We start from the raw sequence: 11401 nt of genomic DNA, 5'->3' as shown, positions 1-11401 counted from the left end.
TCCCATCCAACTCTGTGATTCTATGATTCTAAAGGTTGTTTAACATTTCAAAGTGGAACACAGGTGACACTGCTCGCCTTTTGCGGTGAAGCAAAGCAAAAACAGGAAAGAAGGGGAGGGGTGGAAGGGAGGAATCCACCTCCAGGCCTGGACAAACATGGGGACATGACAATAATGTGCAAAGAGCAGTGACCATATTTTTCAAGAACGTGTTTTTCTTTAAAACGCTAATAGCCGAGTAGAGAAGTCACCGAGTTTCTGATAGTGGGTAGAGGACAAAAGGGTTAAACCTCCTATCCCTTTCCTGCATGGCCCCAAAGCAAATCAAGGCTGCATTTTAATGTTATATTAAAAAAATACGAGGCCTGATCACTGCGTTGCCTGTTTGAGCCCTTATCAGGTCTCTTTATAAGCAGATTCTCTTTTCTTCATTTCAAGAAGAGGCCTGCACTAGGCCAATTCCAACACTCCCTGGGCCCAAGGAAGCACGCCTGGCCTCAACCAGGGCTAGAACATTTTCTGTCCCCCCCCCCAGTGGAATGTGCTCCAGGAGGAGATCTGGGTCTTGCCAGAACTGGCACTGTCTGCAGGGTCTGTAAAATGGAGCTCTTCCACCAAGCTTTTGGATGGGGCCAGGGATTTCTTAACATCTATATTCTGTTGAAGAGCCTCTTGTGGCGCAGAGTGGTAAGGCAGCAGAAATGTTGTCTGAAAGCTCTGTCCATGAGGCTGGGAGTTCAATCCCAGCATCCGGCTCAAGGTCGACTCAGCCTTCCATCCTTCCGAGGTCGGTAAAATGAGTACCCGGCTTGCTGGGGGGTAAACGGTAATGACTGGGGAAGGCACTGGCCAACCACCCCATATTGAGTCTGCCATGAAAATGCCAGAGGGCGTCACCCCAAGGGTCAGACATGACCCGGTGCTTGCACAGGGGATACCTTTACCTTTACCTTTTATATTCTGTTGGGCCCTCCAGAACCCTGAATACTTCCCCCCAAAATGCCAAATGGGAACAGCTGGATCGAGCCAGTGTTAAGGACAGGACAACTGTGAATTATGGTTTAAACCTTGGTGTAATGCTGTGGATATTTTTAATGAAAATAAGTTGTAGTCTAGTTTACATTTTTGTGTTACAAAGATGATGTTGACCCCCCTGAGCCATACAGGAGGGTGGGATACAAATTCAGTGAATAATAATAAGGCTCTTCTCCATCCCGCACTTTTCAACACTCAGTCGTCCCCCGATAGCCAAACTTAGGGATCAGTTCGGGGGGGGGACCCCAGATAGGTCCCCCCAGCGATGTCACTATATTCTTCTTTGCTCTGTCGTCTAGAGTCGTCCTTCCGCACCGTGCTTGGGAACAATGTATGTGACAGACAAGCTGACCCAGTTTCCATCCTTTTGCGTTCTCCTTCATTTGCAAAGAGATCTGCTTTATTTGCCAGATTTCCAAACCGACAAATCGGAATTGGACACAAGCCCAGCTGAAAAAATCCAAACTGATTAACAGGGCTTTCATGACAAGGCCACCACTGACACCAGTAGCCTAACATCTGGCTTCTGCCAGTGAGCGCTTACACTGCAGGGGTAGTCAAACTGCGGCCCTCCAGATGTCCATGGACTACAATTCCCAGGAGCCCCTGCCAGCGAATGCTGGCAAGGGCTCCTGGGAATTGTAGTCCATGGACATCTGGAGGGCCGCAGTTTGACTACCCCTGGCTTACAGGGATGTCTTAGGTAAGATTTTGTCTTCAACAACAAGGGAACATTAACAAAGCCAGACATTCTCCTACAAAACGCAGAATGAATCCCTTCTCTGGCTTCTGTCAAACCAAGAAGGTGTGCCGGATCCAATTTGTGAGTCTAACGAAGGCCCTTTTCAAACGAGGATTGCCCCAGATGATAACCTGGGATTGTGCGGAGGGACAAATGTAGACTAAGATTGTGATGAGCTGGTACGTCGGCCCTGTTTCGGAAAACACATTGGACAGCAGCAGCATCAAGCCCAGGAAGTTCACGCTATCCACGATCAGGAGCAACCCGATGGTTTTCACGGCCTGGAAATGGGCAGCCATGCTGGGGCTGTCGAATCCTGTCCAGCCGCTCTGCATCTGGTGGGCGTGTCTCCACAGAGAGAAGAGCAAGAGGCCCGAGGAGGCGAAGGAGATGCAGAAGGCCACCGAAAATCCCATGCTGCAGTGCACAAACAGGCTGAGCAAATTGGTTTCCCACGTGAAATCTTCGAGCGTCTGGTTTGTGGAGGCAGTGCTGTTTTTGCAATTCCTGCTGTAAATGCCTTGGAAAAAAGGGTACGTGTTCACCAGCGAGCCAAGCACCGCAGCCAAAAGCATCCAGGGGACCAGCTTGGAGATCCTCAACTTCAGGAGTACGAACAGGCGGTGGCCGAAGTTGGCGATTTTTATGCAATAGAACGAGCAGAGGCAGGCAGAGAAGCAGAAGGAGGTGCACGTCAGGAACCAGATGGCCGCCTTGAACATCTGGTAGACGCTGGTCACTTCGAAAACCCGCGTCGAGATGGACATCCAGAAGACCTTGACGAGGAAGAACTGCAGGTAGCAAAAGCGGGTGGTGCCCAGAGCCGTTAAGATTTTATCAATGGATTTCAGCTCTCTGTTTTTCAGCCCGTGGATGCAGCTCTCGGCGACAAGGAAAGCGTTCAGGGCCATTCCGAGGAGAGCCTCGAAGGCTGAGAAAACCAGGAAGCTGACGGACGAGAGCGAAGTGTTGCTGACCGTCGGAGTTCTGCACCTGCTGGTCTCCATGACTTCAGGGATTGTGTCCGACGAGGCAGTGGGGAGCGGCTCCCCGATGGAGGACAGCCTGTGCTTTATCTGCCGGGAGAGACTGGGAAGCGTTTCTGCGGCAGAGCACTTTATGTCCCTCGATTTGCATTCCGCCACAAGGGCACCGGGGTAAAGCAAACGAGAGTTTTGCAAAAAAGAGCTGATGCTGAAACAAAGCAACGGGCCTTCTGGCCAACCCGCAGGCCACGAAAGCAAATGATGCGGCACGGAGTGGACAGGGGGGTGGGGAGCCCTCCACATGCAGCTGGACTAATCGCAGTTCTGTGAGAGCTGTTATCAGAGATGAGTTCTCTCAGAGCTCTCTCAGCCCAACCTGCCTCACAGGGTGTCTGTTATGGGGAGAGGAAAGGAAAGGGATTTGTAAGCTGCTTAGGGGCTCCTTTGGGCACTGAAAAGGGGGTGGTGTAAAAATAACACCTCCTCTTCTTCTTTTCTTATTGATGTGAGTGTTACATTGTGCAAGTCTGGAAAGCAAGTCAGTTGGGTTTGCCGAAGGGTGGCAGCTAGCGATTGCCCCCATGGCACACAATCCCTGTCTCATCCCCAGCTCCAGGGAAACCAAAGGCCAGGCACACAGAGCCTTGATGCCAGGGATTCAGGATGGGGCTGTAGCACTCTGACCCAAGTCAGGAATACTTAGAACAGAAAACTGCCCACCCAGGTGGCAAGAAATGCCCTTAAAGAGAGGAGGAAAAGGAGGAGGAGGAGGAGGAGAAGGAGGAGGAGAAGGAGAAGGAGGAGGAGGAGGAGAGCTGAATTTTTGTTACCCACTTTTTACTGCCCCAAAGAGTCTCAAGGGAGCTCACAACTGACCACCCTTCCTCTCCCGACAACAGACATCCCATAAAGTGAGGCTGAGAGCTCTGAAGGAACTGTGACTAGCCCAAGGTCACCCAGCAGGCCTCATGAGCCTCAAAGCAGCTTACAATTCCCTTCCCTTCCTCTCCCATAGAATAATAGAGTTGGAAGGTACCTCATGGGTCATCTAGTCCAACCCCCTGCCCTATGCAGGACACTCACAACCCTCTCGCTCATCCAGTGTAACCTGCCACCCTCTTGAGCCTTCACAGAATCAGCCTCTCTGTCAGATGGCTATTGAGCCTCTGTTTAAAAATTCCCAAAGATGGAGAACCCACCATCTCCCGAGGAAGCCTGTTCCACTGAGAAACCGCTCTGTCAGGAACTTCTTCCGGATGTTGAGACGGAATTTCTTTTGAATTAATTTCATCCCATTGGATCTGGTTTATTCCTCTGGGGCAAGAGAGAACAACTCTGCTCCATCCTCCATATGGCACCCTTTTAAATACGAATATGGTTATCAGATCCCCTCTCAGTCGTCTCCTCTCCAGGCTAAACAGACCAAGCTCCCCCAACCTTTCTTCATATGTCTTGGTCTCCAAACCCATCACCATCTTTGTTGTCCTCCTCTGGACACACTCCAGTTTGTCTACATCCCTCTTCAACTGAGGGGCCCAAAACTGAACATAGTACTCCAGGAGAGGCCGAACCAGAGCAGAGTACAGTAGTACTAGCCCTACAACAGATACCCTGTGAGGCAGGCTGAGAGAGCCCTGAGAGATCTGTGACTGGCCCAAGTTCACCCATTAGGCCCGCTGAGTCCCCAAGCAACTTAAAATCGCCTTCTCTTTCTCTCTTTCTCTCTCCACAGCAGGTAGGTGGAGCTGAGAGAGCTCTGAGAGACTGGCCCAAGGTCACCCATCAGGCTGCATGTGGAGGAGGAATGAGGACTCAGACCCAGTTCTCCAGACCAGAGGCCACTGCATTTAACCTTGACACCACACTTGTTCTCACCAAGCTTAGCACCAACAACGGGGGCTTATGGGAGTTGTAGTCCATGGACATCTGGAGGGCCGCAGTTTGACTACCCCTGCCCTGGATCATCCCCACAAAACAAAGGCCCAGGTTGACTGCAGTCCCCGCAAGAGATGTTGGCTCCGTTGCTACACCATGGACCAGGGGTAGTCAAACTGCGGCCCTCCAGATGTCCATGGACTACAATTCCCAGAAGCCCCTGCCAGCATTCCATGGACATCTGGCGGTCCGCAGTTTGACTACCCCTGCCATGGACTCTTCCACATTCTCGTTTTCCTCATTCGTTCCTATTGCTTTGGGGTTTTTTCTGTACATCTTGGGTTTTCACTAGTGTAGGCTTTCTCAACCAAGGTTTCGTGAAACCTGGGGGTTTCTTGACGGCCCTGGGAGGGTTTCCTGAATGGGTGGGTGGTTTTTTAAAAATATATTTTTACAAAATTTGTTAAGCATTTGATGTGACCATATATGGTCATGTCAACCCCCTCCCCCAACTGTCCAATGATGGGCCTGGAGGGGGTGGGCAGGGGAGGGGCCCTGGGTGGGCATGGACACACCTCTGCTTCCCAAGTATATTCTGCATGTCTTCTGGGGTTTCTCGAAGCCTGAAGGTTTCAGGGTGTTCTCAAAGGTTAAAAGGTTGCAAAAGACTGCTCTAGTGCAGGGGTGGTCAAACTGCCAACGTATGGTGGCAGGGGCTCATGGGAACTGTAGTCCATGGCAGGGACTCATGGGAATTGTAGTCCATGGACATCTGGAGAGCCACAGTTTGGCCAACCCTGACTAGTGGTTAATTTGATATTGCATCACTGTATGACCAACATCTCTCTCTGCGGATTTAAAGTACAGGCTTTTATGCAGGATATACAGAGAGGTCATATCAGATCAACCAGCAGAGGGAAGCAAAGGATGTGCAGAACAGGGCTGGGGGAACTCTGAAGCCATAGGAACACACAAGTGGGGAAAATGAAAATGCAAAATGGGCCTGTATCTTCTGCCAGGTGTATCCCACCATCTAGAAAAGGGGCAGGGCAGACTCAGGAATCACAAGAGAATGATGTGCAGAATCTGAAGCACTCTTTTCTTTGGACTTGCCCCCCCCCCCCCAAATCCCTCCAGTTTGGTGTAGTGGTTAGGAGTGTGGACTTCTAATCTGGCAAGCCGGGTTCGATTCTGCACTCCCCCACATGCAGCCAGCTGGGTGACCTTGGGCTCGCCACGGTGCTGATAAAACTGTTCTGACCAAGCAGTGATATCAGGGCTCTCTCAGCCTCACCCACCCCACAGGGTGTCTGTTGTGGGGAGAGGAATGGGAAGGCGACTGTAAGCTGCTTTGAGACTCCTTCGGGTAGAGAAAAGCGGCATATAAGAACCAACCCTTCTTCTTCTTCTTCTTCTTCTTCTTCTTCTTCTTCTTCTTCTCCTTCTCCTTCTCCTTCTCCTTCTCCTCCTCCTCCTCCTCCTCCTCCTCCTCCTCCTCCCCACCTGGGCCATAAAGCATTGAGACATGGTGGGGAGGAGGAGTGGTCCCATGGGTCTTGAGTGGTCCCATGGGACTACCAAAATGATCAATAAGAGTCCAAGTCACATACAGAGTGACTGTATGTCATTCTTAGTGTGGCCCCCCCTTGAAAAAGGAACCTTGGCTCCAGGAAGGCCACCTGCACGCACATGCACCACACCATCCCCTGCACAGACACACCTCCTTAGAGTCCCAGGGTTCTCTCCAGGGGCTCCTGATGTTATCACTGTTCTCTCAAAGAGGATGGCACTCCCCATCCTCTTTGTGCCATCCTCTTTGCCCCACCCCTTCATGTAAGCCCCTAGTGTGGCGGATGTCTGACGGTCGGAGGGCCGTGACTGCATCAGCTGTTGTTGGTCGGCTGCATCCCTGTGGGCTGCCAACAGGGGGTGCCACTAGCAGTAGCCAACCTGTGGTCCTCCAGATGTCCATGGACTACAATTCCCATGAGCCCCTGCCAGCGTTCACTGGCAAGGGCTCATGGGAATTGTAGTCCATGGACATCTGGAGGACCACAGGTTGGTTTCCCCTGCTTTAAAGCTAATCAAGTGCCTCTGAGCTCAGCCTTCGGAGATTCTGTTGTTGTCTAAATGTATATAAGTAGGGGGTTTATTCCTGGGGGGTGGGGAGGTTCAGTCTTGTTGCTTCCTTCAACATCCTCTCACTGCTGAGATCAATAAAGATCTGTTTGTTTGCCTAGTCTTCTGGCATTCATCCTTGCAAACCCACATTTTTTATAGCTGAGTGTCCCCCCTTGCACCCCCTCCCCCAGCATCAATGGTTTATTTATCAGGTGCCTTTTACAGAAAATGAACACTGCCTAGGATTGCCAGGGAAATCCCCATTTTGGCATGGCTCCCCCCCCCCTTTGGGCTATCAGGAACCATGGGAACCCCCCCCCCCCAAATCCAGCCTCTTTCACAGAGATCCTGACCCACTGTCCACACTCCCCCTCTCAGCCCATTACCGGAAGAGTGTCTGATCAGCTGATGTCACCTGGAAAGGGAGGGGGCACCCTGGCTTTTTGGGAAAAACTCTATGGTAAATTAGCTTAATTACCAGTGTTTTCCCCCAAAATCAGAGTGTCACCCCCAATGTCTCAAACGTGCTGACATCACTTTCACATTATGTTGGCATGCTGGATGTTTTTCTTGAGTTCGGGCAAATGTGCTTCTAGGAGCTCCTGGAGGGCTCCCCCTTGCCCTGCCAGCATCGTGGAGGTGGCTGGCAACCCTGGTCTTGCCCCTCTAAGTAGCCTTATGTGTTTCCGTCCTCAGAGTTGGGACCTGCCTCCTTCAGGACTCCATCTCACCTTCAGAAGCTTGTTCTTCTGCAGCTGTCCTCTGACAGGAGACCCCGACTCCCTGGTGCTTCCTCTTTTTTCTGTCCAGCTAGTGCTACCCTTCATCACAGCATTTCTTCCCCATGTCTCTAGGTAAGTTCCAACCATCCTGCTGGAAGGACAAGCCCCCAAAATACAAGAACTTCAGAAGAGTCCTGCTGGATCAGACCAGGGAGCCATCTAGTCCATCTGTCTCACTCAGTGGCCAACCGGTTCCCTCCTGGGGCAGCCCTCCTCCCTGGACATCCTAAGGTATTGTCAAGTCCCAGCTTGGGGGGAGGAAGGCCACCCTGCCAGTAATGCCCCAGTCCCAGCATGTTCACTGTTGGCAGAGTCTGAATATGCAGAGAAAGCAGAGAAGTGGGCAGCTTAAAAAATAAAACTGATTTATTTTGAAGACAAACAGCTATGTAAAGAAAGAGAGAACAAGAGAGCTAACTCTCTAGCTGATTTTTGCAGTGGTTCTTCTGATCAACTGCTGTTCCGGAAGCAAGCAGGTAGGAAGTGTGCTAAAAAAAAGCAGGAAGTCTTCTGTTGAGCTAATCAGGACACTGGAGGAGATCATTTGAAAATCACCAGGAAGTTCCTATCCTGTCTATGCGAAATATACATGTCTTCCAATGCCCCCTACAGGACACTCTTTATATTCTGCTTAATTATGCACACTGCCGCTCTTGCATATTCCAGTGTTCAGTCCACTCAGGTGGGTGATGGCTAGGGTTGCCGTTGGCTAGGGTGCTGTTGGCAGGGGAGGAGGGTGCTCTCCGGGAGCTTCCCCCACACTTACCCAACCCAGAAGAGTGTCTGTTGTACTGTCATCATCTGGAAGTGACCTCAGCATGTTGGAGACATCGGAGATGACACTCTGGCTTTTGGGAAAACTCTATGGTAAAAAGATCTAACCATAGAGTTTTATCCTAAACCCAGATCGTCACCCCCGGCAACCCCTGGTGATATCAGCATGTTGGGATGTTCTTCTTGGTTCTGGGGAGTATGTTTGTTTGGGAGGATGTCTAGGGGAGGTGAGAATCGCTGCAAAACCAGCTGTTTTTTTGGAGGAATTTCTTCCTGTTTTCTGAAACCCCCAGAGCAGGGGGAGCATGATGAAAGCAGGGGGGTCTCCTGGCCCTGGTAGGGGTCTTGCATCTGATGGTGCAGGTCCTACACACAACTGTCACAGGCTCCCTGCCTCACACAGCACTATATTGAGAATAACTTTTCTTACAAAGTGGGTAGCAGTACTTAAGCATATAATTAACAGCGGACTCATTAATGCCATGATTGGCTTTGGGATTCAACAGGATCTGTTTAATTTATCCAGAAACAAGAGGAAAGCAGGGAGATTTTAAGTCCCTGAGAAATCAGTAGCACTTCAAAAATGGACATCCGGATGCTTCAGTTGCATTTCGTGTTTAAAAATGGGCACAAAACCGGTCTAGGAAAGGCAGGCTGACAAAACAATGTGATTTATTGTGGGGCACATCTGGATTCTCAGCTGGAATAGACAGAAGTAACCACAACAGGTCCAATTTCATGGCTGCTGTAGAAGCAACTATTATTTTAATGTTTTGATTAGATAAATATTCTGACAGTTACTATGCCAAAGAGTTATTCACTTTTTAAAGGAAAAAAAAAACCCTAGATCTGTAAAGAAATAGAAAATTAGGGGTTGCCGGATTTACTGTGCCCGAATTCTTTAGGAACATTCAACCCAGGTTCAGAAAACCTATGCCCTTCTCTATTCCCAGTGTCTAAGAATAATAGAATCATAGACCCATAGGGTTGGAAAGGGCCATGCAGGCCATCTAGTCCCACCCCCTGCTCAATGCAGGATCAGCCTCAAGCATCCAGGATAAGTATCAGTCCAGCCACTGCTTATAGAATCATAGAACCATAGAGTTGGAAGGGGCCACACAGGTCATCTAGTCCCATCCCCTGCTCAACGCAGGATCAGCCTCAAGCATCCAAGATAAATATCTGTCCAGCCGCTGCTTGAAGACCGCCAGTGAAGGGGAGCCCACCAGCTCCTTGGGCAGCCCATTCCACTGCTGAACTAGATTCACAGAATCCTAGAGCTGGAAGGAGCCATCCAGGCCATCTAGTCCCACCCCCCTGTTCAATGCAGGATCAGCCTAAAGCATCCAGGATCTGTCCAGCTGTTGCTTGAAGACCGCCGGTGAGGGGGAGCTCCCCACCTCCTTAGGCAGACAGTTCCACTGAGATCTAGCTGATATTTTTCTACATGTAGTTTAAACCCATTACTGCAGGTCCTGCCAACAGGGACCTTTCTCTGCCCTCCTTTGACAACCTTTCAACTACTTCAAGAGAGCCACCCTGTCCCCTCTCCACCTCCTCTTCTCCAGGCTGAACAATCCCAAGTCCCTCAGGCTTTCCTCAGAGGGCTCAGTCCTCAGGCCCCAGATCCTCCAGGTCGCTCTCCTCTGCGCCTCTCCGTTTTGTCCACATCCTTTTTGAAGTGACGTCTCCAGAACTGCTCACAATACTCCGGGTCTGGCCTGACCAATGCAGCACAGAGCAGGAAATGGTATGCAGTAAAGATGCTCTTATTCTCCTTTCACAGGCAAAGAATTTGTCCCTGGAATCTGTGCTGCTCAAATTGTGTGCTGCTCAATTCTGTGCTGCTCAAATTGTGCAAGTAGCAGATAGCGTGAAGCAAGTTCATACTTTGTGCAAAGTCTCCCGTTTCCTAAAAAACCTTCCTTGAAACCATTCCAACTGAAGCTGTAAACCCACCTGGGAGACTGGTCTGCTACCTCCTGCACTGTCCGGACCCAGGTGGGTCAAGCGGATCTCGTCAGATCTCAGAACCTAAACAGGGTCAGTTCTGCTTAGTACTTGGATGGCAGACCGCCAAGGAAAGCTGGGGTTGTTACACAGAGGCAGGCAAAGGCAAACCATCGCTCTTCCTCTCTTGCCTTGGCCCGATGGGTTCACCGTAAGCCAGCTGCAACATTTTATTTATTATTTATCATGTGGTGTGTATGTAGCATAGCCGTGAGATCAGAGGACTGTCTGGCAGCCAGGCAAGGGACAATCAGAGGTGATTTGCCATTACCTGCCTCTGCGCCATGCCCCCTAGTGTTCCTTGGAGGAACTGCCACCCAAGTCCTTGGCGGTCTCCCATCCAAATATTAGCTTGGGTTGGCTCTGCTTAGCTTCCGAGATCAGAATTTGACGGCACTTCCTACCACCTCCTGGGCCCATTCTGCACACTTTCAGCGTACTTTTGCAGCTGGATTTCCCTGTGCGAAACAGGAAAACCTACTTCTACAGTGCAATGAAAGTGCATTATCTGACGTGTGCGGAATGAGCCCTGTCAAATTCAACTGACGTTTTGCCCTGAGAAAAAGAGGGGTGCATGTTACACAGATGAATGGAGAGAACGAATGGGATGGCCCTTTTGGTCCTGGGCGACCCACATCAGGACTATGGGCTGCAGGAGAGGCCACAAACATATTCTGTGGATTCACTGATCCTGTCTCCCTCATCCCCTGACTGGTTAAGCAGACGCACTACCCCCAATTTCGAGAGCTGGTTCCCTTTGTCAGCATAACAGAAAAATGAAAAGACAAATGCTACATGTTCTGCAGTCACCGAAGAAAGATGATCCCCGAACAAATAATTTCTGAAAACGGAGGCGCTCTGATGTGAATGGTCCATGGGTTCGCCCATTCTAATCCAATCTCAGCTACTAAGCAGGGTTAGTGTTTGGGTGGGAGACCACCATGGAAGTCTGGAGCTGTTACACAGAGGTAGCCACCTCTAGTCTTGAAAACCCCAGGGATTTGCTATAATTTTGTTGAGACTTGATGGCACTTCACACACATGAAGTGAGCAGATATTTGGGGCGTTCCTTCGTT

The 11401-nt window shown here is 50.3% G+C and overlaps 1 protein-coding gene across 1 annotated transcript; it reads right to left on the bottom strand.

Moving 5' to 3' along the window:
• Positions 1-1827: 1827 nt before the first annotated feature.
• On the bottom strand, positions 1828-2784 carry LOC143827139 (taste receptor type 2 member 40-like). The gene has a single exon (XM_077316502.1). The coding sequence runs from the start codon at positions 2782-2784 to the stop codon at positions 1828-1830; it is 957 nt and encodes a 318-aa protein (XP_077172617.1).
• Between the last annotated feature and the right edge of the window lie 8617 nt (positions 2785-11401).

The sequence above is a fragment of the Paroedura picta genome, chromosome 1 (genome assembly GCF_049243985.1).
Source record: "Paroedura picta isolate Pp20150507F chromosome 1, Ppicta_v3.0, whole genome shotgun sequence".
NCBI lineage: Eukaryota > Metazoa > Chordata > Lepidosauria > Squamata > Gekkonidae > Paroedura > Paroedura picta.
This window is presented reverse-complemented; position numbering and strand designations above follow the sequence as displayed.